The sequence below is a fragment of the Artibeus jamaicensis genome, unplaced genomic scaffold, assembly GCF_021234435.1.
Source record: "Artibeus jamaicensis isolate MK-2021 breed Jamaican fruit bat unplaced genomic scaffold, CSHL_Jam_final contig_685, whole genome shotgun sequence".
Classification (NCBI taxonomy): Eukaryota; Metazoa; Chordata; class Mammalia; order Chiroptera; family Phyllostomidae; genus Artibeus; species Artibeus jamaicensis.
The window spans coordinates 15,125,120-15,151,823 of NW_026521924.1; the positions used below are offsets into that span (position 1 = coordinate 15,125,120).

Consider the following 26,704-nt stretch of genomic DNA (forward strand, 5'->3'; position numbering starts at 1 on the left):
CCATGTCTATGGCACTGCTTTCTGCATCTGGGCTTTTGCCTTTCCCCAAAGAGTTTGGGAAGCCTCTGGGAAGTTCCTCATTTTATACGTGTCTTCTTTTTTTTCTTAAGACTTTATTTATTTACCTTTAGAGGGAAAGGGAAGGAGAGAGGGAGAGAAATATCAATGTATAGTTACTTCTCATGCATCCCGTGCTGGGAACTGGCCTGCAACCCAGGCATGTGCCCTGACTGGGAATTGAACCATGATCCTTTGGTTGGCAGACCCGCGCTCAATCCACTGAGCTACACCAGCCAGGGCTATACGTGTCTTCTGATTCAACACAGTAGCTCTTTGACTTTTTGACCAGTAGGTACCAGGACATTAAGAGGTTTTTCTATAAAACAGAAGACACCTCAGGTAAACGCATTGCATTTATTACGAACTCGTGTCTGGTTGGACACTTCTATCTGACGTAGACCAGTGAACAGAATTGACAGCCCAGAATTAACCCCCTGCATGTGTATTCAACTAATATTTGACAAGGGAGCCAAGAATACTCAACGGGGAAACAATAGTCGCTTCAACAAATGGTATTGAGAAAACTGGATAGCCACGCACAGAAAAATTAAATTGGACCCTATCTTACAAAGCTCACAAAAATTAACTCAAAAATGGATGAAAGACTTAAATTTAAGAGAAACCATAAAACTCCTAGGAGAAAACTCACAGTAAAAAACTCCTTGAGTTTTTGTGTTAATTCACAAAACATGTAAGGAACTCACACAATTCAATAGCATGTAAATAAATAATCCAATTAAGAAATAGCCAAAGAATTTGAATAGACATTTTCCCAGAGATATACAAATGGTCAACACGTGCATGAAAAGATGCTCAACATCACTAATCATTAGGGGAATCCAAATAAAAACTACAGCAAGATATCACCTCGCATGTGTTAGAGTGGCAATTATCAAGAAGACAAAAAATAACAAGGGTTGTCAAGAATGTGGAGGAAAGGAAACCCTTGTGCACTGTTAGCAGGAATGGCGATTGGTTCAGCCACTACAGAAAGCAGGATGGAGGGTCCTCAAAGAATTAAAAATAGAACTATTATATATGATTCAGCAATTTCACTTCTGGGAATATACCCAAAAGAAATGAAAAAAGGATATCATAGTTTGCACTATGAAAACAGTGCAAACAGAGATGTATGCACTTCCATGTTTATTGCAGCATTATCCACAATAGCCAACGTATGGAAACAACCTAACATCAAAGAATGGATGGATAGCCTTGGCTGGTGGTGTTCAGTGGATTGAGTGCCAGCCTATGAACCAAAGGGTCACTGGTTTGATTCCCAGTCAAGGCGCATGCCTGGGTTATGGGGCTGGTCCCCAGATGGGGGCATGTGAGAGGCAACCACACATTGATGTTTCTCTCCCTCTAAAAAAAATAAAATAATAATTAAAGAATTGATGGATAAAGAAAGTGTGGTATAAATATACAATGAAGTATAAATATACAATGAAGTATTAATCAGCCATGAGAAAGAAGGAAGCAAGGGTTGATTCAGGGGAAAAACTAGGCAGGACAGGGCTGACTCTGGAGGTCACGTCAGGGCTCTGCCTCCCACAGGCAGGTCTGAACGGCAAGGCCTTCACAGACGCCCCAGGCCTCCAGTGGCCTCCAGGGTGCACCTGTCACAAGTAATGTCCCAAGTTACTGGGGACCTGCCTTGGGTCAGGAGCACTGACATTAGATAAAATCCCTCCTTGATTCCTGCTATAAATGACCTTCCTCAAACTTTGCAGCAAACCAGCTCTCTATTATCTCAGGCAAATCGCTTCCCTTGGTGGACACATATGCAAGAGATTTGGATTATCGATTGGCATGTGTTCTGACCTTTATTGCCACAAACCTTCACTGAGAATATGTTCTGTGCCTTGAGGTTCAAAAATGAGAGATACAGTCCTTATTCTCAGGAACCTCAGAGTCCAGTGGGGGTAAACAGACAAGTAAATAGACAGTTGAAAAGCAGGCTTATGCTGGAGTGGTAGGGACTATGCAGAGAAGGCAGGACCGGATGAAGGGCCTGGGGAAACCAGGGAAGATGCCCTGGCATACAGGCCCTCCCTCTCCGTATCTCCAAACACATCTTAAATGCCCGTGACTTATAATCATCTGCTTGACCTCCAGTGCCTGTATCAGATGTCCAATCAGTGTGCCAGCCAGTAGACAAATGCTCCGCATGGTTTAGCTTTTATGTCTCTGTGCAGTTCGGCACCCCATCCCTCTGCCCCCACCCCAGAGAGGCCAATAAAACGCTGGTTCACATGCGCACTGGACAAAGTGTTCTGGACTCCTGGACCTGTTGCCTCCTGCTTCCCGAGGACCATGAGGCTCCTGCTCCTGACTCTTGCTGCCCTTGTGTTCCTACCACAAGTGACCCCAGGTAATTGGAACCCTGGGAAGTTGCAGAAATGGAGGTAGAGGGGTTCTGGAAACTTCAGTGTGGTACTGTACCCCTCAACCTGGGCAGCTCCATGGTTTCCCCTTGGAACGATGCTCCTGGCAGGCATAGTCTAAGGGTAGGACAAGCCCTTGCTCAATAGACAGGGGCAGACCCAACATCCAGAGTTAGCACCTAGGGAACCAGATGAGAATTTGATTCATGTCAGTTCTCTTGCCAGCTGCGTCAGCTCTGGAAAATGATTCCCAAAGCCCACTCGTCTCCTGTTTTTTTTTGTCCTAAAAGTCCTGTTACAGCTTTAACTGAGGTCCCTTGCTTCATACTCTAGAATTTGGCAAACAGGTCAGAGAAGATCTGTGGGGCTCTACTGAAAAATTAGCAGTGAAAGTCTAGAGTTTTATGATTACTGCTTTTAAAAGTATATCTAAAGTTATGAGCAGACCTTTGAAATTGCTGCCAGCATGGACCTGAATAATTTCTTATTCAAAGTACCCTGTATAACTCTCAAGATACATTTCAATGTGTGAACAAAGTCATACAAAAATGAATTTATTTGTTTCTGTCCTATAAAAAAAGTAACACATTATAATGGCTATACAATGCTCTTCTTTCACTTAATGTTCTGTGATCACCTTTCCAAGTTATCAAGGAAAGATTAACCTTGTTCTTTGTAAAATTCCATTGTATAGTAATTTAATGTATAGTCATTTAAAATTTTCCTAATTTTTAAATAACATCTCAGTGAACATACTTATATAAGCATCTTTATATATTAGGACAAGGACTTCAATAGAATAGTTTTCTTGAGGTCAAAAGGCCAAGTGAAGTGTAAGTGTAAAATATTTTATTTCATGAAGTCTTCCCTTAATGCCTTCCGAGACACTGCCAGTCGAAATCTCTGGCTGTTGGAGTTTTGAGTAGTTTTTCAGCTGCAACTCAGGAATAATCCTGCATGGTCTACCTGGGGTCGCTCATGTCTGCTTTCAGTTCTGATGGGGGTGTTGAGACTAGGAAAGAGACAGAAGTGCAAGATTTTGTCAAAGCAACCCATGAACTGTGGAAACTCAGGGCATGTCAGTAGTGAAGGATATATTACATGTTCTGAGGTTTCAAGTCTGAGTGTTCTGGTAAGAGATATAAATTTGGGGTGATCCCCTTGGAGGGAGTAGTTGAGATGAGGAAGCATAAAGCCTTCATGTTTTATCTTGGACAGCCCCTACATTTAAGGGAGGAGAATAAAAATCAGTGACATTGGCAGGGACAGGGAAATCTCCACACCTCTCACCTGTGGTGCCCAAGACTCACCGCGTCACCACAATCCCTCCAATGCATCATTTGTACCAATCTGATGGCGATGAGATATCACACTACTGTTTAAATGTGCGTTTCATCTAATCCTGGGATCAAAATATCTGAATGACTTTCCCTTCAATGCCTTGTAAGACCCTCTGTTATCTCAACCTCCATTACATTTCTCCAATTATTCTCCACCTAACTTACCGTATAGCCACCATAGCCACCTCATAGCCGTTCAAAAACTTTGGGGTAGATGCTGCCCCTGGGCCTTTGCACTTGCGGCCTTCTCTCTCTGGTCCACCCTTCCCCCAGTTAATCTCGCAGCTCACTCACTTCCCTCTCAGCGAGGCCTTTCATCAGTTCCCTTCTGACCACAAACTTCGTACACACCCTTCACGCTTCACTATTCTCCATTATGCTTTCATTCCACCCGCCCATACTGAGCATAAAGAATGTTTTACTTTCTTCTCTTACTGTCTCATATTTGTCTCCTAAAAAGACCGAAACCTGCAAGAGAACAGCGAGCTGAGTTTATTTTCATGGTGGATGTATCCACCTGTGTGTTGAATAGCACGTGGTGTGTAGTCAAACTCAACGAATATTTGTTGTAAGAGTTTATTTGACCCAAACTGATGACAATTATTCGTTGAATGATTAATAAGCAAGTGACTTTTTCCACTTCCGTTAATTGATTATTTGTATCTTTTGCCCATGGTTTCTACAGAGTAGGTAATGCCTTCTTGTTGATACTAGGAGTTCTTTATTTTTTATATTATTCCTTTAGTCACTGGGCATATTATCCCCCAATCTTTCATGAACTGTCTGTGAACTCTGCCCATGATATGCCCTTCACTGAAGGAAAATACTGAATTCTGGTCTAATCAAATTCAACAATAGTTTGCCCAGTAGGTTGTGCTTGGTGACTTTGTTGAAGTTCGTTCCTGTTCTTACATCTCAAGGGAAATCTCTGACATTATTTTTCCATGAGATTTTAGCTTTGCCTTTCAAGTTTAGATCTTCAAGCCACCAGCTGGGATGTGTAAATCCACTTTTATTTTTCTCACAGAGTGAGCAAGTCATCCCAAAACTGTGTGCTAAATAATTTCTCCACTGATGCGCGGTGCCGTTGTTACTGCACACAAAGGTCTTTGTCTGAGCACGGTTCTGTTTCTAGCTGTCTATTCTGTTCCGTTGGTCTCTCTGTTCTTGTAACAATGCTTCATTCTTTGTAACGCCATGACTTTATAAACTGTCAGTGTCTAGAAGGATAAGTCTTTGTCTTGCTTTTTTTAAAGGTAATCTTAGTTATCAGTGGTTTTTACTCTTCATGGTCAATTTTAAAATAAAATAATAAAGTCTCCAAAAAATTTGATTTGTATTTTGATTAGAATTGCATTAAGTTTATGGATTAATTTAGGATAAAGTGAATCTGTATAATAATTAAGGCATTCCATCCAAGCTCACATTTTTCTTTTAGAATTTAAAAATATATCCCATGGAGGTCTTACATATCCTTAGTTTAAACTAGACAATAGCTATGCCATATATTTTGTTATATTTCCTAGTTAGTTATTGTGGATGTCAAGAACTGCTACTGAATAAGAGTTTGTTCATTCCTTTTTTATTATAATCGTAACCACTAGAATGGATGACGATTTTATCACTTTTCTTCTGATCTTTATACTTTTGTTTTCTTTTCCTTTTTTCCCCTTTAAACACTGACCAGGTCCACCACTGTTATTTCAAACAATAGCAATAGTAGAGAGTATTTTTGTTGCCTGAGCTCGTTGGATATCAGTTTCTCCGTTAGTAGCATTATCTCTAGAATTGGATGTGTAACCTTTACCAAATTGAGGAAATTACTGCTGTTCCTGCTTTGCCTAGAGTTTAGGGTTTTCATCATAAACAAGCATTGAAGTTTACCAAATTATTTTTCTGCACCAAATAAAATAATTCTGTCATTTATCTCCTTAATTTTATGAAGATGGTGAATCTCATTAAAAGATTTTCTAATGTTGGATGGTAGTCTATATTCAGAGTTAAACCCTACTTGATTATGAGGTACTTTAATACACTGTTGAATTCAGTTGACTAATTATTTAGGATATTAAAAATTTACATTTATAAAGAAAATGACTTATCATTTTTTTGGTTTTAGAACAGAGACACAGCAGCCTCATAAACAACAACCCAGAGAACTTTCCTCCACACCCTCCCAATCCCTGTGGCTATTTTCTGGAACATGTTGTGCATAATACCTCTTGGATCATCCATGAAAGTAGTAGAACGTACCTTTAAAATCATCTAGGGTAACAGCAGTGTTTGCAATAGCCAAAAATGGAAGCAATTGAAAGGTCCATTGAGTGATGAATGGATAAACCAATGTGGTGTATACATGCAACAGAATATTATTTAGCCCTTGGGGATGAACAATGAAGACTTAATGCCAAGTAAGATAAGACAGGTGCAAAGGAACAAATACTATATGATTCCACTCATGTGAGGCACTTTGAATAGCCAGGTTCCTAGAGACACAGAGTAGCCCAGTGATGGCCAGGACTCTGAGAAGGGCTGTTTTCAGTGGGTAGAGTTTCCATGCATGAGATGAGAAGAGCTCTGTGGGTGGATGGTGGTCAGGGCACCATAGCAGTGAGGCTGAGTGCAATGCGCCTGAACTGTTTGCTCAAAAAGGCTAACTTTTATGTTATATGTATTTATCAAAAATTTAAAAAATCATTCAGCACTGAGGCTTTCCAGAAGAGGTTGTTTTTTTTTCCTACCATATTCAATTTCAAATACAAGTGAAAGGCTAAATGAAATGTGTACACTTCTACAAATATCCCAGGGATGGAAAATACAAACTTAAGTAAATCATTAAGAACTTGAGACAGGTGGTCATAAACTAAAAGGGGAAATGGTGGAGGAGGGGTACGCAGGGTGGAGGGGAAGGAAGGGGGGAAATAGAACAACTGTAATGGCATAATTAATTATATATATATGAAAAGCAGAGACTCACGCCCCACCTACTGAATCAGAATCTGCATTTTAACAAGAACTCTACATGATTTGTATGCACATTACTGGCCTAAGCAGCCCTGACCTAATACCTGGGCACATGCAGCCTCTCAGGTGGGAATACCTGCACCATTCACGGATGCTAGTAATGTTCTGCTTCTTAATTAGAATGCAGGTTCATGGCTATTCATTTTATTATTATTTTTAAGCTATACAGATGTGTTTTATGTACTCATTTTAATGTATATTTTGCTATAGAATGTATTCAAAGAAATCTAATCACATGGGGTATGACCAATGCCAATAACTCAATCACAGTGAGGACGAGATGAACTTTATGTGGGTAGCTTCATTATAATTAGCTTCCACCCCTTGGGACTAGCAAGTTTCTTTCCACTTACAGTAAGATGCACCTCACTTTCAGACAATTAAAAAATCTGGCAGCTTGGAGGGTGGAAACAGATATTTTTAGAAACATGGTATTTTACTAGCCCTGAGCTGGAGAGCCTCGCAGCCATGGCCCCACTATACCCCACGGAGGTGTTATGGATGCTGAGCACAGAGTTGTGCTTATAAAACAAAAAGCGTCAGTAACCTAAAACCAGTGGTCTTTTTCTTTGTTATTCAGCCTTTGGTGGAAAAAAATGCTGGCAAAGAATGGGGTACTGCAGGAGATACTGTAAAGTCGATGAAGAGGTAAAATCGGCATGTAAAAACCATCGAGTTTGCTGTGTTCCCGTGGAGAAAGGCCGCAAGCCAGTGGGCCGTGGCAAGGAAGTGCCCAGGACGTCTTCCACGCAAGCAAGTCATCTTCAAGCAAGTCCTATGGATATCGTTATAATGATACCATCCAGCTCTTCCGAGTTGGAAGTGGTCCTCTGGGAAGCAGAAAACGAGCAGTCTGACCAGGTGCTGGAAACTGACATGTCTCTCCCAGAAGTTCACCAAAGCTCATGACTTCCTCTCAGCTGCCACCCACCTGGCCTCCGAGTGATGGACTCAGGTGTGCAAAGTACTGAAAATACAGCAGCGACACACTCTGCCCTCCATCAGTGTGTGATTCTAGATAACAGACAGCTGTGTAAGGAAGTTCAAAAACTCCCGGTACTGCCAATGATAAACTCCTCAGCGCTTTTCTCAAAGTGTGCAATTATTTCCATGACAGATTTTAACCCAGTTTGAGTGCCCCTCATTTGCTGCTGTATACACAGCCTTAGTCACTTAATTAAGTATTCCAGCACTAATCTTTCCATTGTCCGTCTGTTTTCTTAACAAGTGGTTTGGGATTCCAGGGGCACCCCTACCTCTTCATGGCGGCGTAAATTGTCACAATCAAAAAATTTAAATCCTTGCATTTATGAGCCCTGGCCATTGTGGCTCAGTGGGTCGAGCATCTTCCCATAAACCAGAAGGTGGCCTTTTGATTCCAGGTCAGGACACAGGCCTGGGCTGTGGGCCAGGTCCCCAGTAGGGGACTTGTGAGAGGCAACCAATAGGTGTTTCTCACATCCATGTTCCTCTCTCTCTCCACCCCTTCCTGTCTTTCTAAAAATAAATAAAATACTTAAATCCTTGCATTTATGAGAGTAGCTTCTTGAATGCCAAAAGCTTTCTTTAGAGCAGGATACGCCTCAGGGGAAAGCATCCATTTCCCTGTGAGCTTTGGCTCCAAAGCCCTGTATTACTACTCACTGTAGGAAACGGTCTGGCCCAGAGGATGGCCTGGCCCATGAGCTCTAAGGCCTCCTTTTGGCCCTAGTTGCTTCCAAGTTGGACTAGAAACTACTGAAGGGCTGCCCTCGTGGGCACATGACCTTGAGCAAGCCTCAATCACACACAAATGTCCAAAGGTAAGCCTTTTAATTGTGGGAGAGAGATGGGCCATCTTGTCCACCTGGTTACTGAGAGCTTCATCTGTCTCTCTGATGGCATAAAAATATAAAGTACAAATTGTTTTCTACCACATAGACACGGGAGTATAAAGCACAGCACAGGAAATGTCGGCAATACTATTCTACTAACTTCCTATGCTATCAGGTGGGTACTGGACTTATCAAGAGGATTAATTTATAAGTTAGAAATGTCTAACCACCATGCTGTACACCCAAAACTAACATAAAATAATATTGAATGTCAACTGTAATTGAACATTTTTAAAAATTTTAGACTTGAATATTTTCACAGCCCACGCCCTTTCAGAGAGGTGGGTCCACAGAGCCCCGCCACGCGCCTGGTTGCTGCGAGTCCTCTCATCCTCCCTTTCTGAGACCCAGACCAACCCATTATCACTGTCCATGAATCACTGTGGCTCCGCACTCTAGACCTCCCCTTCTTCTGCGGAGAGGATTTTCCTTGCTCCCTGTCCAATTCCAGACCCGAAGTCTCGGTTTTGAACATGCCATTTCCACCTAACGTTGGAATGCTTCTCCCCAGGGGTTGGATAGTACTCAACTGATGGGAAATTCAAATCTCATGAATTTATTATTTCAGATGATTAGTAAAATTAATCCAATGATCATTTGAATTTTGGAAGTCTGCAAGTCTGAACCTCTGGGCTGCGGTTTCTGCCGGCCTTCAGTAACGGTGCCTTTATTGCCTCGTGTGCCTCGTGAGGCGGGGCTCTGAGCGGTGCATTGCCTTGGATTTTTATCTGAGTGAATTACCCGGGTCCTGACTTCAAGATCTGCCTTTTCATTTACTTCTGTCAGATAGCTCTGGCACTACTAGTTTGGGACAACTTTAAGCTAACTCATCAGCTGTATTCTTTTTTCCCCCCAGACCATCTATATGCTATGAGTTCAGGCTAAGAGACTAAGTGAGAGCCAGCTTGTGGTTTTAAGTTGTTAGTAGATAATTTTTTTTCTATGTACTGAGTACAAAGTTTCAAGACCAGGCAATTGCCCTTGAAACATCTGGTGAAGGAGGAGTGTTGTAGCTGTTTTATCCTCACATAGCGTAAGTGGCACTTCCAGGCCTGAAATGTATGCAGGACTCTCCTGTCAGACTCAGTTGTCCAGACCCTGGGCACTGTCTCCTCTCCCCTGCCTTCCCCCGCCCCCCGGCCAAAGTCATGGAAACGATAGCTCAAGTTCACTTGGTTCAGCAAATGCTTCAGTTACCGCCTTCGCAAAAGCACCTGGTTTCACTTGACCATCATATTCTTCACTCTTTTTACAAGGTCAAAGCCGCTTAAGAAGTTTTTTGTACAATTTAAATAAGTCATTTTAAATGTTTTCAGTAGGAGGGTTAAGGTGGGTTTTTAGACCATTATTCTGCTAGGAACGCGGGCCCAGAACCGACACTTTTCTCTGGATGATACACTTCGTTGCTGCGAGAGGGCAGGTGGCAGCCCCGAAGTGGGGAGAAAGGAGACAATTGTCAAAGGGTAAAATTGTCCCTCTGTGTCTGAAACCGAAGGGATGAAATGGTTGCTTTCTTAAACAAAAGAGAGCCACACTGGTCAGGCCTCGGCTTGCTGAGCAGAGCAAGGAGCTGAGCTCACATAGCTCAGGGAGGAAGCATCTTAGGGGAGTGATGTTGGTTACAGATGTGCGGATGGGTGGGTGACAACTTAGACGGGTGTACACTGAGGGGCACCCAGAGCCAACAGGCTGACTTTCAAAGCATAATACTGTCCCTGACGATTTGGTTTTCAGAAGTGTGTTCGCTGAAGTGAGTTGCCGCTGGTCTAGAAGGAAGGCTTCAAAACATTCAAAGAGTTTACGTGTTATCATGGCGATAGAACTGTCAGCCTTTTCCTGGGAATGGGGAGAGTTTTTATTCTCACAAGAGAAGAGAAACTTTAGGGGATACAATGAGGCGAATGACAGAGGAACACCGAAAGATAATGGGGAAGGCACAGCCCAAAAGTTAGGAAGAAAACAAAGAAGCCACAGAAGCCAATCAAGATAAGGTTTTCAGTGGCAGAATGAACTATGGTTGCAAATGCTACCAAGAAGCAGAGTGACACATTAGTGGAGCAATACCCATGAAACTTTCAAAAAGGAGCCCAGTTGGTGACCTTGGCCAGAGCCTGTTCAATACAACAATAAACACAAAAACAAATTGTACCAAGTTGTGGGGAGGCACAGAAATAAAGAAAAGTAATTGGCAAGTGTAGCTACTTTCCCTTGGAACTAAAGATGGAGAAAGAAATTAGATATTAGTGGAAGCAAGACATAAACAGTAAAAGTATAATGTTACCTTGAAAGCTACTGTTGGTTGTAATTGGGGGCACAAGCTTCCTAGGCTGTCGGGAATTAGAAGACCTTAATAATTACCAAAAGGAACAGCAGCATTCAATATTCCAGTTCCTTCCCTGATAACACCTAACTTGACACTTTGAGAAGACAACTTATTCTTTCTTACAGCAGCTGGTTAGGAGATTCTTCCGTGAACTAAGTTATATTTGTCTGCAAGACCTTCACCCACTGCTCCAGGGATGCACCCCACTAGTTCTGGCCCGCCCCTGAACCCCGCGGAGAATGATGAAGTCACGGCTCTCCCTAGCCTAGCCTTCAACCTGCCTTCAGTGGATTCAAGTTCATTCTCTCCCTATCTTCACTGATTTGTGTAGATTCTTTCTCTTCTTGTCACTGGTTTTCTAGAATTGTCTCTCACAGGACTTGATCCAGAAGGTGACAGGTGTCTCATCATGCAAGGTTCAATCTCACCTCGATTTGAATGGATGAAAGACAAGGGGGTCAGGTGCATGATTTTAATGAGGGGTATTGACAGCAGGGTGAGGACGGTGGTTGCCAGCACTCAGGACATTTTTGGCCAGTGGATCTCTCACCTCCAGTCACTACTGTCTTCTGTGCTGAACATGTTTATTCTCATGTAGGACTGGAGGCAGCATGGTCGGTAATCTCTGCAATAGAAGTAGGGATGTTCGGTCTTTTTGCAAGAAGTTCTACAGATTCCCTTGTCACCCATGCATCGAAGGATGTGACGCTTGCCTAGACAAAAAACAAAGACAAAAAACACAAATACTTAATTTCCACTTAGAAGTAATATAGATATGAGGAGTCAGGGAGCACAGTCAAAACCTGAAGGGCTAAAATAATAATGACACACCACTGCACACCTATTAGAATGGCCAGATCCTGGAACACTGCAAACACCAAGTGCAGGCGAGGTTGTGGAGCAACTGGAACTCGCACACGTTGCTTGTACAGGCCCTTTAGAAGAGGGTTTGGTGGTTTCTTGCAAAACTAAACATACTCTTACCATACAAACCAACAATTACATCCTTGGTATTTACTCAAAGGACTTGAAAGCTTATGTCCATCCAAAAATCTGCACACAGGTGTTTATAGTAGCTTTACTCGTAATTCCCAAAATTTGAAAGCCACCAAGATGTCCTTCAGTAGGTGAGTGGATAAAGTCTATACTTCCATACAAAGTAGTGTTATTCAGCACTAAAAAGAAACAAGCTATCAGCCCTGGCTGGTGTGGCTCATTGGATTTAGTGCTGGCCTGAGAACCAAAGGGTCACTGGTTCAATTCCCAGTCAGGGCACATGTCTGGGTTTCGGGCCAGGTCCCCAGTAGAGGGCATAAGAGAGACCTTCTCCTTCTCTCCTTCTCTTTCTCCCTCCCTTCCTCTCTCCAAAAATAAGTAAGTAAAATCTTTTTAAAAAGAAATAAGCTATTAAGTCATGAACAGACATGGAGGAAGCTTACATGCAATTACTAAGTGAAAGGAGCCAATCTGAAAAGGCCACATACTATATGACTTCAATTCTATGACTTTCTGGAAAAGGCAAAACTATGGAGATAGTAAAAAGGTCAGTTGTTCTGATGGGTGGGGTGGCAGAGAGATGAATAAGCAGAACACAGAGGGTCTGGGAGGCAGGAAAAACTCTCTATGATACTGTAACTGGGGATTCCTGTCATTATACATTTGTCCAAACCCATAGACTGGACCACACCGCGAGCAAGCTGCAATGTACGCTATGGGCTTTGGGTGATGGTGATACGTTGAGGCAGATCTATCAATGGTGACAAATGTACACTCCAGTTGGGGGTGTCGATAATTGGGGAGGCTGAGCAGGAGCAGAGAGTATGTGAGAAAGCTCTGTGCCTTGTTCTCACTCTTGCTGTGAACCTAAAACCAGTCTCCAAAAATAGCATGTTTTAAAAAGAAATCCCTTACAAATAAACAAAGCTGCTATGAATGTTCATTTACAGTTTTGAAACTAAATTTTTCATATCTGCAGAACAATATCCAAGAATGCATTTTCTGGGTAGCATGGTGAGTATATTTTTGGTGTTTTTATAAAAGGAAACTGCCCATCTATTTTCCAGAGTGGTAGTATCAGTTAACATTTGCACCAGCAATGTATAAAAGATCCAGTTCCTCTGCGTCTTGCCAACATTTGGTGTTGTCGCTATTTTTAATCTTAGCTATTATAATAAGTATGTAGTCGAATCTCACTGTAGCCTTAATTTGTATTTCTTTAATTGAACATCTTTTCATGTGCTTTTTTGCCATCTGTATATCTTCTTCAATGAAATGTCTTTTCACAACTTTCTTCTAATTGGATTTTTTTTACTATTGAGTTCTGAGTTGCCCCTACAGAGTGGATACAAGTCCTTTGTCAAATAAGTGGTTTGCAAATATTCCTCCCGGTCTGTCATTTGTCTTTTCATCCACCCTTCTCATAGGGCTTCTGTCAGAGTGAAAGTTTTAAATCTTGATTAAACCCAATTAATTGATTTTTTATGAATTATGCTTTTCATATCTAAGAACTTTTCACCTAGCCCTACATCTGAAAGTTTCTTCCCATGTTTTCTTTTAAAAGATTTAAATGTATGGTCCATTTTAATTTAATTTTTTACAAGTTTTGAGGTTTAGATTGAGGTGTTTGTGGTTTTTTGTTTGTTTGTGTGTGTTTTGTTTGTTTTGCCCACAAATGCCAATTGTTCCAGCACCACTTTTGAAAGAACATCTTTCTCCCATTGAATTGCTCTGGGCAGTTTGGGTGGTACTTGTGTGTGGCTATTTTTAGGCTTCCTGTCCTTCCCACCAATACCAGCCTGTCCTGATTACTCTAGTTAAATAAGTCTTGAAATCTGCTAGAATGATCCCTCTAACTTTATTCTTCTTTTCAAAAAGAAATACATACATTTGTGAGGTGATGGATGTGTTAATTAAGCAGAGAGGGGAATTTTCACAATGTATATGTATATCAAATCATGAAAATGGCCACCTTAAATATCTTACACTTTTGTATGTCAATAAAGATCAACTCAATTAATTAAAATACAAATCAATAAAATAACCCAAGGAGCTGTGCAGTGGTTAATAGAACAGGATCTGAAATCAGGACCCTAGGTCCAAATCCCAGCTCCAGCTTTACCTGCAGTGTAGACTTGGACAGATTTCTGTATTGTCTCTTCTATTCTTTTTTTGTCTGCATGGGCCATAATAGTCCCCATCTCTTGGGTCAACATCTTAAGCCCAAACTTCTGAACCTGGCAATCAAGAGCCTGATATTCAACCACAAATGGCTGTCAGCACCCAACCTTTGCCAGAACTTGTACTTGGTGCTGGGCACATAGGGTCTCCTGTGTCCAAATGGGCTTAATGCAAAGTCTAATGTACCTGTGCACCCAGGCACATGTTCAATGATGTCCTAAGTCCTTGCACTGAGTAAAAGGGATCCACTGCATTTTATTTTGAACAGAGAGCATGTGTTGCCTAAGCGAGGGTGAGGAGAGATAAGGAGAAAATATTTTTACTTCTGTGGACCTTGGACAGGAATCGAAAATGAATTCCTCATCTAAGTACCAAGCGTAACTTAGACGATGGGAACTGGTGAGCAGAACAGAGGCTGAGTGGAGCTTTAGCTACACCGGCAGACTCATGTATAAATACTAGGAAATGTCCAGGACAGGTGCCCAGTCTATCCTGCTTTGGGGTCATGATGCCTCTGGAACTGTCAGGTGAACCTCTCACCCAAAGGCACGTGCTACTTACTGCCAATGTTCTACCCGCTTTCCTCGCCCCTCAGCCTATGAGGAAGAAAAGGGAGACTCGGGGAAGCCTTGCTGGAGCAAGCACCGCACCCTTTCTGCCACATCCCCCGGACCTGAGGTCCGTCCCGTCTGTCTTCCCTGAGAAGGAAGGCCACCGTGAGATCTGCATCCAAGAGAAGCGTGTAGAAGTGCATGGCTCAGATGGCGGAGCAGGCAGGTGAGCCTGTTTCAAACCTTCCCCCTGGAGCAAGGCCGTGGTGCCCACAGAAAGGGGGTTCAAAGGTGCCCAACCTAACCCCAAAGTTTTCGTCAGGGGCTTTGCAGCGCCTAACATCTGCCCTCCTGTCGACCCCATGTTGCTCCGCATCAGCACTCACTGTTAGTACCCACATCAGCCTAATCTCATCTCCCGTCTCCCCTCAGACATGACCTGCTTATTAATCTCCACATTACCTTGAACCTGCTTATGAACAAAGGCCACTTTTCCTCCTTGGGCCTCAGTCTCCCCATCTGTGACATGGGAAGACAGGAAAGTTGCCTAGATCAAAGATTCTCAGTATTTGAGAGTGATCAGGAATGAAGGAAGTCCGGCAGAGAAATCAGGGGATGGGGCCTTATCTCTCAAAGGAACAATCAGAGGGAATTTTCAGAATTTCACATGCCCAGATCCCAAGTTCAAAGATTCAGACACAGGGATAACTGTCTTCTGAAAACTTACCGTGTCTCAGCATTGCGTTCCAAACCCTTTTCTCACCCCCAGAGCTGTCTCTGTGTGCCCCGTGTAAAGCATGGCAAATTCGTGATAAATGCTGTTGGCTGAGTGAATAGGCAAGGCCTCATATGAATTAACTTGGTCAGGGCATGAATGGCTATGTGCGGAGAGGGTAACGCCAGGCCTCGGATATTGGAGAACCCTCAGACCACCTCCCACGCTATGAAATCAATGTCTTTTAAGAGCAAACTACCTGATGAGTAAGAACCCACTTGAGCAAGGCTCAGGAGCTGCTCTGCATCTTTCCTCGCAGCGAGAGCCAGAGCCAAACATACCTGAGGCAGCGGTTCTCTGATCCCTGCAGCCCAGAAAAGACCCCATCCTGCTTCATACCTGATACATTAGCCATTTGTGTCCGCACCCCAATCCACTCATGCTCTCAGACGTGAACTCTTCATTCATGTGTTCGTTCACTGAAGAAACCTTCACTAAGTCACATCTGTGCCAAGCACTGCACTTGACATCAGGCATGCGGACGTAAATAAGATGACTGGTATGTGTATGTTTGGGAGATTAGTGGGAAGCGGGCAGCGCCTGAAATAATTACACAATAACTTGATATGAGCCGTACCTTTGTAAGAGTGACATTTTATGAAGCCAATCGGAACTCACTTTGAATCCCTGCTCTACCTTAATGCTGTGTGACCTTAGCTAATTATGCCACCTCTCTAGATCTCTGTTGCTTCATCAGTAAGGTTGGGATGATAAGAGAGCTGTTGTAAAAATGGAATGATTTCAGGCCTACAAATACCACACACAGTGCCTGACACATCAGTGTCAATGAGAACTATTATAATTTTTAAAAATAGTGAGCTTTACCCTGACTTGTGTGGCTCAGTGGGTTGAGTGCTGGCCTGAAAACCAAGCGGTCGCCGGTTTGATTCCCAGTCAGGGCATATGCCAGGGTTGCAGCCAAGGTCCCCAGTAGGGGGCGCAGGAGAGGCAACCACACATTGATGTTTCTCTCTCCCTTTCTCTAAAAATAAATAAACAAAGTCTTTTTTAAAAAAAATAGTGAGCTTATGTGAAGCCTTTCATGAGTATGGGCATCAGCTGGGCTTTGAAGGGGCAGGAGGACTTTGTCATAGAGGTGAGCCCGGTGATGCAGACAAGGTGGAGGAGGACTGTGAACAGGAGTGGCTGAAGAGAAAGCCCGTGAGCGGCAGTAATGAGAGATAAGCAGAAAACAACATGGTCAGGTGAATTTCCGAGAAAGGATCTCTCTGATAATAGAGACTAAAGCAAAGAAAATCTGGAGGCAGGGAAGCCTGCAAAGTATTCTGGCCTCACTCAGGGCCTCAGGCACAGGTGGCTACAGCCCGGGAGTCCCCAGGCACAGATTGGCCCTGAGACTGAAGCACAGGTTACGCATCTCTTGCTTCTGAGCTGGGTTTGGTGATGGGTCATGAGCCGGAGCACAACCCAAACTCCTGGCACAACCCTAACATTGTGGACCCTGGGGCGAATCCAAATGGAGGCTCATAAGTTATATGTCTGAATATGTACCAGGTGTGAATCAAGTGAACAAACAGAATAAATAAAATATATCCTAAAATATATCCTAATTGCCTTTTATGAAATATCCTTTCACGATCAGCTGAAGGGTCAGATCTGATTTTACGATTCTTAGATCTTCAGAGTTCCTCGCAGCAATGTGGAAGCAGGAGGGGGCCGGCTGAGCCCACAGCCTGCCTCTCTTCTCGCCCATCCCCGGCTCTGCCCCACACAGTGAGGAGGCTCACGTGCACAGAGTAGACACTCCAGCCCGAGCACCCAAGCTCTGCCACAGCCCCTGACTGTCTCCTGCCTAGGAGTAAAAGGCCCTCGGGGTCCCTGGAAGCAGGAAAACTGCAGGGCCCGGCTATTCAAAGCATAGTCTATGAAGTCATGAGGCCACACTTTCTAGGTGAATATAATATCTCCCTTGCCCCCATTAACCCCTCATCGCATGGGAAGGGACTGAGCCCAGGGGAGAATCAGGATTAAAGAAGGGGGAGGAGTCTCTCTTCCCAGAGCCTGGGGGTGGAAATACTGACTTGAGGGCAAACTGTCTGCACAGGTCAGAGTGAACTCCTCTGATCTGCCTCTGCCTTGTGTACCGTGCACCGCGCACCGTGCACTGCGCACCGCACTTCACAGAACACTGCGTTCCCTGACTTCACCGCTCGGAACACAGCGTTGTTCTCTTGTGTCGGCCAAATAAAGCCTAGCGGATGGGATCTAAGACAACAGTGCCTGGGAAGATACCTCTAGAATCCTCTATATCCCCAATCAGAATTCTTGAACATTCCTCATGGGTGATCCTTCTCCCAGACGAAATTTTTAGTTGAAGTGAGACACGCTTCTACGGTCCTCAGAGTCGAACACCATTGGAAGATGCAGAGCACTCGTTCCTTAAATGCCTGAATAAGTCAGTGAAGGAGAGCAACAGCCAGCATTTACTGAGACCTTACTATGTACTGAGCACTGTGCTCACCATGTTCTCATTTCCTTCTCACCCCACCCGGAGATGGAGTCTCTTATCCCGTTTTTCAACAGAGAAGCTGATGTCCTGAGACGTGAACGCACACGTCTGACAGCGGCGAGTGGCGGAGCCGAGGTGAGCGAATGAATGAATGAATGAAACCAGGAAAGAATGTAGAGAATGAAGAATAACTGCATTTACAAATTAGTAAGTTCACATATTTTATCTTTTTGTAGTGCCTGGAAACTTTCTGATCCTTGGAACTGTGAGCTCTGGAGCATCAAAAGGCATCTCATCTCAGTCAACTTACCCAGAAATCCGAGGATTTGGGTGCTACTCAGTCCCTGTCCCCCGCTAGTCCATTCACCCCCAAGATGGACCAACTCTCTGAGTCCAGGAGTCCCCCCCCACACACCTCTCTAGGCATCTGCTGCGCCTCTCAGGCTCAGCTTTCCATGTGTGCGCCTCCATCCACTCCTGGCCCAACAGCCTTTCCTGCAGCTGGAACATGAGGGACAATCTTCAAGACTGTAATCATCACTCCATCGCTGTGACTCAGACTCAGGGATGTCTCTCTGCTACCAGTTACCTCCTATCTGCCATCTCCTCACCCTCAATCCATCTGGAGCATCATTTCTCATGATGGACAGGCACAAGAAATCGATCTGGGAGTTTTAGTGGAATGTGGAAACTGAGAAACTTGAAGTAAAGTCATTCCCACACACGATTTCCATCTATCTTTCAACTCTGCGGCCAGGTCTGCCCTTACGTTTCGGTTTTCTAGTAGGCAGAGGAGTGGTCCAGGGGAGTATCCCATCAATTGTTACTGGTTCCATCGTTAAGTAACGGCTAAGAATACAGCACCGTTTACGATTTGGGCAGCGTAGGACGTTCTCTTCATCATCTTTGCACACCAACCGGCACTGTCCATTCATCCAACAGGACACTATTGAGTACAGGAACAACCGTGTTAGTATCCCCCAAGCGGGGGGGGGGGGCAAGAGGAAGCAGAAAAGGAGCAGGAGGACAGGGGAGAAGGTCAGAGAGGAGGTTGAGTCGGCGATGCTGGAGCCAGTTGTTCCAAAATTGGGAACACCAAGGTTTTTTAGAAAGCTTCTTTCACACATTCCACCCTTCTGTCTTCCTAGCCCCCAACCTTCTACTTCTAAGCTTGGGATCAACTGCTGCCATTGAAACTCAAAACCTAATGGAGCTTGGGAATAATGGGAAAAGGACAAAAACACCCTATAATGTAAGGGGAGGAAGGGGACTCACACACACTTCAACAGAACCGCCTCTCCATCAGTAGCCTGGCCCTGTCTGACTTAAGCCCAACAAGCCCCAGCTCCAGCTAAAACCCAATCTCCAATTCCCCTTAACCACATATTCACCTAATTCAAACTGAAAACCCAGTCTAACCTTAATTAGAACCCCCAACCTTACCTAGCTCAATGCGCCTTGAGCCCCAACTCCAAGCCAAACCCAAATCCAAGTGAGTCACTGACCTCAGTTCTGAGCAGTAGTCCCTCTCCGCACCGCCTCTAATAAACACCCTGCACCGTCCAGCACCGGCTCCCAGCCTCGGGCCAACCCCAGTCTAGTCTCCAGCACCAGCTTCACTCACCCAGAATCCCAGTCCCTCTCCAGCCCACCCCAAACCATCAGTGCACCCCCCGCTCCTCACCCTCAGCTCATCCGAAGCCTCCCTCCCTCACACCAACCCGAAGGTCTTTCTCCCTCCTCACAACTCACCCCCAGCCTTCAATCTAATCTCCTGAAGCCCCCAAAAGTCCCCAACCTACACCCAGACTTTACCCCCCAGCCCACTCCCAAGATCCCACCAGAATACTATCCTGCCCTCATATGCCAGATGCTCCAAACATCTGTCATCCCACCGCCTTGACCAAAAAAGCATCAGGGAGAGATGTGGACAGCAGGGGATCATGGGCAAACCTCCCAAAGCCACATGAAATGGGGAAGAGCTTCTATGCTGCCCACAGCCAGGAGGAAAGAGAAGAAGAGGAGTTCATGACTGGGATCCCAGACACTTGAGAGACCTGAGTTACCTGACACCACTGGTTCCATGGCCAGAAGAATAGCCAGGAACAGGAATAGAGGCTTCATGGCTGGCAGGTCACAGGAGAGGGAGGTGGCTGTGTTGCCGAGGATAGAAACAGAGCTCTCTGCAGTCGGGATGAGCCTCGCTTTTATTGGCAGGGCCGTGGGCAGTGAAGTATAGCGGGAGAGGATTTATACGAGGTCAGCCAGGCCGAAGGACAGCGTGTAGCAAATGTGGCTGCAAAGTGCAAGGGGGGCATGTGGGAAACTGGCCAGCACCCACCCGAAGCAGCTTTCCCTCCTGATAAAGAGACCAGCAGATCAAAGCCGTTTGGCTTTTTGAGACCCATAAGCACATTGTTTGATTAGTACTTAAACACATATTGAGAAACATTTAGTGAAAAGAACAAAAACATCCTCAGTTTTTTAACAGGAGGATCCACACATGTATCGTTTCTGAACCTCGAACTTGGCCAATCTCACTCTGTATCGTTTCTGAACCTTGAACTTGCCAATCTCACTGGCAGTTCAGGAAATCTGTTCTTCCTGCAAAGTCTGTCCTCCAGACCTTGCCGTGCTGGCTCCTGCTCAGTCTCATCCCAAACGTCACCTGCTCGGAGAGGCTTTTCCTGGTCACCTGGATAATGACGGTGCTCCCGCCTGCAGTCACCCTGGCTCGTCATCAACTGTGTCGTGACCCTCGCAGGTTTTTCGGTTGTTTCTAAACTTAATTTGACATGGGTCACCTTTGTCTCTCCCACTGGAGGGTCAGAAATTGGCGTCGGAACCCCAGTGCCCATCACATCAGCTGGTGTAACTAAGCGTAGTTAGGATACAATTCGGATAGTAATTCAACTATTTTAACAAATATTCTTTCCCCAAACAATAATTCTAAAAGGCAGACTCGGTTTCTTTTTTGTTGTTGTTTAAATTTACCATAATCAATTTTTAATCCTCATCTGAGGATATGTTTATTGATTATTTTTTAAGAGGGAGAAACACAGATGTGAAAGAGAAACACTGATCAGTTGCCTCCTATACGCATCCTGATTGGGGACTGAACCTGCAACCTAGGTGTGTGCCCTGACTGGAAATCAAACCCACAGCCTTTTGGTGCACGGGACGATGCTTCAACCAGCTGAGTCACCTGGCCAGGGCTGACTTGTTTTTTATGTAAAAGTCTGGGGAAGCAGCTAAGTGTAACGGCTTCGCCATTCAGCAGGAGCAAAAATCCTTTTGGCTGGAGGCTCTGCCATCCTCAAAGACAGCTTCACTCGATGGTCCAGGAGGGCTGCTCCATTTCTCACGGTCGAGACCCCAATGCAGCCATCGGGGGAAGAGAAGGAAGGAAGTGAAGTGCACACCTTTTCCCCTGACGGCCCTGCTCAGAATCTGTACACACCGCTTCCACTCCAGGCTCTCCACCAGGGCTCACACAGATGGCCAAGCTTCGCTGCAAGGTAAGCCGGGAATATTGTCTTTATTCTGGGCAGCCACGGCCAGCTAAAATTCTAGAGGTGTCTTACTGAGAAGGGGAGGACAGCTATGGAAGAACAGGTAGAAATCTCTGACACACCTGGCACATTGCAGGTACATTAGTAAGTATGTGTAGGCTGAATAAGTAACATACACTTACTAAGACGAAGAGAAGTGATCTAACAGGCCGGCAGCACAAGTCCTTCCAGAGTGCAGGGGAAGCAGGTGAACTGTGCGTGCCCCTTCAGCTGAGCTTCTGAAGAAGCTGAGTAAGGGCTGGGCCTCGGGCAGAACTTGAGAGGCTCTGAGGGAAGACAAAGCAGAGAAGTCTAGAGCCCTAAACCACTAGGATTAGAGAGTAGGTTTTGGTATCACACAGATTTGGACTTGAGTGTTGGCCCGGACACTCGGTACCTGTTGACCTTGAATAAGGCAAATTTTCTGAGCTTCCTATGATAACACACAAATCATAACTATACCTGATTTCCTAAAATGGGATAACTTCTGTAAATCGCTTAGTACCTGACACATCGTTGGTGCTGAATAATTATTAACTATTATTATTGTTGTTCTTCATGATTGTTATTATTGTCAGCCCCATATTTATCATCATTCCCTTCAGAACAGTCCTCAGAGGTGGAACTCAGAAACCTTCAACTCATGGATGATAAAACCAACACTCAGTCGGGTGAAGCACGCAGCTCAAGGGCTTCCTGGCAGGGAGGAGAAAGAACTGAGAGCAGGTTTCCATGGACGAGGACAGGACAGTGGTCAGTAAACAGCTGTAGCTGTGACTATTTGTGACAGAAGGGGAGGCATTGAGGCAGGTGAGGCAGACAGCAGACCCTCATGGGAGGAGGGGCCGCCAACCCACGCTTGGGGCTTTGGAGTCCATCCTGTAAGAAACTGGCAGTAGGGAGTTCTTGTAGAGAGGACCATGGTGGCATGGTCAGAACTCGTATTTTTAACCGAGAAGAATCACTCTGACTGCCACTGCTGAAGATAAGTCCCAGGGCAGAGGCCTGCGAGGGAAGGTCAGCAAGGAGGCTGTGTCCCTGGCGGGAGAAACTGCAGTGCCTGCTTTGTGGCTGAGAGAGCGTGAGTCAAGAACGTCAGAGAAGAAAGGCATCGCTAAGAGCTGGAACCCTCCGGGGAGAGCCCTCCCCAGGCTGGGGAACGTAGCCATAGTAGCCAGCTAATGAGCACTGACTCTCTGCTAGGTTCAGTGACAAGTATTTCACAGGTATGGTCTCCTTTCATCCTCACAACAACCAGAAAGAGTTCTCCCCCATTGTACCGATTTGAAAACTAAAGTTCTGAAGTTAACCTTTTGCCCAGAGGACCACATGAGAAATGCAGGATATGAATCCTGGTCCGACTGGCTCCCAGCAATGGCACTTCTACTCGCAACTCTGTCTCTGATTGTTTCTTCAGACTCCGCACAGCAGGGGCCCCAGCGACTGTGAGGAAGGCCTTCTGAAAGAGGCCTCTAGGGATTCTCGCCTAGAAAAAACGTGAGGAGTCCCCGCAGAGAGAAGTAACAGCGCTTTGTGCCCTTCGTTATTTTATAACAGCTTTATTGAAGCATAATTTACATGCCATAAAAGCCACTCATGAAGTGGAGAATGCAATGAGTTTTAATACAGAGCTGTATCAGCATCACCGCAGCCCAATCCTGGAACATTTCCATCGCCCCCAAATACCCGCCATACCAGTCTGTAGTCACTACCCATTCCTGCCCCCAGCTGTGATGAAAGTACTGTTTATGATAATGCCATCCACTATCTATTGAGTGTTGTCTGGGGTTAAAACACACGAGGAAATACGTATGACTAAGCAGGAAACTGTGGCTCAGGGAGGCGAAATGACTGCACCTGGGCCACCGAGCGGGTCAGGACTCAAACCCAGGACTCTCTGGGCCCAGACCAAGGAGAAGGTTCTGAGGATATGTGTTTGCAAAGATGTGAGAGATGTAACATCATTAGAGCTGAGGAGAAATACACTGTGTAATTAGAGATATTGAAAATACGAAAGAGGGAGGGGTTTGTTGATAGAGAAAAATCCAAGGGAAGCCCATGGGAGTGGAGTCAAAGGATTAAATGGGAACAGTGGACTTCAGCAGAGACAGCTTTCTTTTGAGAGGAAGGAGGGTTTGTACAATGACTGCGTAACGGTGTCCTTAAAACCTCAAACTTTTACATCAAACAGACTCAAATTCAAATCCTGCCTTTGCTACCTATGTGGCTGCTGTAGATGTCTGTCTGTTTTGTTCTGTTGTCTGTCTGCTGCCCGTACTCACCTTCCCGTTTTGGGGGAGTCCCCTCACCACCCCCACCTCGGGGAGTGGCAGACCCAACCCCGAAGTGCAAATACTTATTTTCCTCCCTCTATTGCGGCGGGATGTGAGTACTGAGGCGGAGGCTCAGCCAATCAGGTGCCCCCATTCTGGTTTTCGAATCAGGTGATTCCAGGAAGCAGGAACAGTGGAGGATTTATTTCAGCAAAGGAGCCCACAGTGGCGTCCAGTGTCCTGGGCCCCAGAGAAGCTGGGCAAGCAGGAGTGGAGCTCAGGGTCCCGAGCAACGGGGTTCCGTGGCAGCTGTACCCTCCCTGAACTGGGTCATAGGGTGATTTCTCACTCCGGCTCCACCCACCCCACTTCCCAACCCACTTTTTAAGCCTGGCTATGCATTCCCTGAACTGCCAAAGAGCCAAAGGGCTCCTTTGCTAAGAACTCAAATTGAGACAGTGAGTAGTTTAATTTGGGGGATAATAATAACATATGCCTCACGATTTCTTATGACCTTTAAGTGAAAACAAAACGTCTATTTTGTGTTTCGTACGGTGCCTGGCAGATAGGCAGCGCTCAATTCACTTTGGTTACAGTTTCTTTGTATTGCAGGGGGAGAGGGGAATGGGAACCTTGCGAGGGTCCGACCCCTACTCTCCCAGAGAAAGTGGAACTAGTTTTTCTGCTGCGTCAGGGGGTGGGGCTTGGAGAAAACGGACAGTCTAGAAAAGCCTCTGTGGGCGACATGAGAGAATCGCCAAACACGGACCCGAGAGGGCGAACCCTGGGACTGGGGCTGCGTGGCCAGACAGGATACCCCAACGCGAGCTCAGGACCCCAGCAAGGCATGGGTCAAAAATAAAATCAGACAATCCCAAGAGCTCATTTTAATTTAGGCCTATAAGAATGTTTTGTATCATTTTACAGAACTGACAGTTTATTTCAGAGTCGAGTGGTGTTGTGTTTTGAATTCTACTTGGGCAACACTACAAACCTCACACCTGAGTGAGTGTGTCAAAGTCCCCCACTCAAGGTGTTTGTGAGGGTTTGCTCCGTGTGCAGCGTTGCCAATCAGGACAGGGGAATTTAGGGGCACTACCCACAGTGCCATGGAGGTGCCAGGTGTTTGCTTTAATCCAGGGCTGCGGCAGCCATGCGTCCTTAACAACGTCATTCAGCGTCTGCCGGATTGAGCATCGAATGACACAACATAGCAGAATGTTGGCAAGCCTGGATTTTGAAGTCAGTCTCCTACCCCTGCTGCCTTGGAAAATGTAATGGACTCTGAACCTGTTTCCTTGGCTATATTATGGGGGGGCGATAACAGTGCTGACTTCCTGGGGTTGTTCAGGAGGATCCAGTGAGCGAATACGCATGAGACACTCAGAAAAATGCCTGAAACAGAGTGACTGCAATGTAGGTGTCTGCTGTTATTGCCGCAACAAACCAGAAAAAGCCTGGAGATCTCAGGCCCTTCCTTATTACAACTCTTTGAATATTTCATAAGCCTCCTTGCAAATTCTTACATATACAGATTGCCCAAGGAGTGACAAACGGCCTTGACTGAGACAAGGGAAAAATTGGAAAAGATGTTCTAACTGCTATAGCACATTTATGTTTCCATGCCTAGGTCTATATTTGTATGTGTGTAAATTTTTGCATATCCGTATATGCTCAAATTTTGTGTATCGTATGTATATTTTTGTGTCCATGTGTTATTTGTATTTTGTGTATATATGTGTATGTATATGTGTAAGTATATTTATACTTGCACGTAGCTGTGTGCAGACGTGTATTGGTGCATGGGTGTGTGTTTGCATATTTTTGACTCCAGAGTTGCATGTGTTTTTGTTCTTAAATCATCAAAAGTGACACACGGCCTAGAGTTCTGATCAGTTGAGTTCCTTTGCTCCCCTCGAGTCCCTACATTCTATGACTTTGGAACAGGACAGTTGATGGTGATTTTTCTGTTACGGTGGGAGATCTGGCCTAAAGCCAGGGAAGAGCCTGGAGAGCGAATGGGGAGCAGGAGCTGCAAAGGCGGCCAGTAAGCAGGAGCCACAGTGACAGAAGGGGCCAGGAGACAGGGAAAGCGCAGGCTTGGCCTGGGAGCCAAGCTGCACCCTGGGTACCATGTGATATCTCCTGAGACCCACAGAGACCAGAACAGACTGTAGTCTCGGCCTTTGTAGTGCCTCCCACATGGGTACAGCCAGGCCCGGCCAGTGCTAAGACCAGCAGCACCCACCCTTGAAATCTGTGCAGTGGCATTTTTGAATTCTTAAGGGGCCACTCACTCTCTGCAGGTGTGAATTCCACAGTTTGGTCAGAAACTAGTTATCAAGTTCCCAGGTGTGTTCCACCCAGGCTGGGTACTTTTTAATTTTTTAAATAAACTTTATTTGGGGAACATCAGTTTAACTGATGTTTAATCAGTTTAACATTATTTAATTTCATGCATACAACTTTTTAGAAATAATTTTTTGATTTTTCATTAAAAATTGACATACAATATTACATTAGTTTCAAGTGTATAACAGAATGATTAGAAATTTATATAACTTGTAAAGTGATTGCTCTGATAAATCAGGTGCCTATCTGACACCATGCATACTTATTACAATATTATTAATTATATCGCCTATACAAATCTTTACGTCCTCTATTTTGTAACTACCCATCTGTACTTCTTAATCCCTTCACCTTTTCCACACATTCCCCCAACACCTTCCCAGCTGGCAACCATAGAAATATTTTCTATATCTATTAGTTTGTTTATTGTTTTTTTGATTCCACATATTAGTGAAATCATATGACATTTGTCTTTCTCTGTCTTTACCTTTAACCTTTGACATTTTAATTATGATGTGTCTTGGAATGGGTCTCTTTGCATCCATGT

At 44.8% G+C, this 26,704-nt stretch overlaps 2 protein-coding genes across 3 annotated transcripts; one reads left to right on the top strand and one right to left on the bottom strand.

Moving 5' to 3' along the window:
- Positions 1–2,376: 2,376 nt before the first annotated feature.
- On the top strand, positions 2,377–7,720 carry DEFB118 (defensin beta 118). The gene is made up of 2 exons (XM_053671188.1): positions 2,377–2,434; positions 7,392–7,720. Exons 1-2 carry the CDS (start codon positions 2,377–2,379, stop codon positions 7,718–7,720), a joined length of 387 nt encoding a protein of 128 aa, XP_053527163.1.
- A 3,834-nt stretch (positions 7,721–11,554) lies between these two features.
- On the bottom strand, positions 11,555–20,131 carry DEFB119 (defensin beta 119). Of its 2 annotated transcripts, none has more exons than XM_053671372.1 (2): positions 20,048–20,105; positions 11,555–11,721 (listed from the first exon to the last, which is right to left on the bottom strand). In XM_053671372.1, exons 1-2 carry the CDS (start codon positions 20,103–20,105, stop codon positions 11,555–11,557), a joined length of 225 nt encoding a protein of 74 aa, XP_053527347.1. The 2 variants fall into 2 exon arrangements, with proteins under 2 accessions (XP_053527347.1, XP_036999029.2); XM_037143134.2 differs by lacking the exon at positions 11,555–11,721 and adding an exon at positions 18,440–18,927 and having other exon boundaries at positions 20,048–20,131.
- Positions 20,132–26,704: the final 6,573 nt, after the last annotated feature.

What these genes read in the sequence shown, in the direction of transcription:
- DEFB118 (XM_053671188.1), top strand. Translation starts at nt 2,377, where the DNA reads ATGAGGCTCCTGCTCCTGACTCTTGCTGCCCTTGTGTTCCTACCACAA. An exon ending in CCTACCACAAGTGACCCCAG is followed by an intron (nt 2,435 to 7,391) that starts GTAATTGGAACC and finishes TTTGTTATTCAG; the next exon opens with CCTTTGGTGGAAAAAAATGC.
- DEFB119 (XM_037143134.2), bottom strand. Translation starts at nt 20,105, where the DNA reads ATGAAGCCTCTATTCCTGTTCCTGGCTATTCTTCTGGCCATGGAACCA. An exon ending in CATGGAACCAGTGGTGTCAG is followed by an intron (nt 18,928 to 20,047) that starts GTAACTCAGGTC and finishes TGTACTCAATAG; the next exon opens with TGTCCTGTTGGATGAATGGA.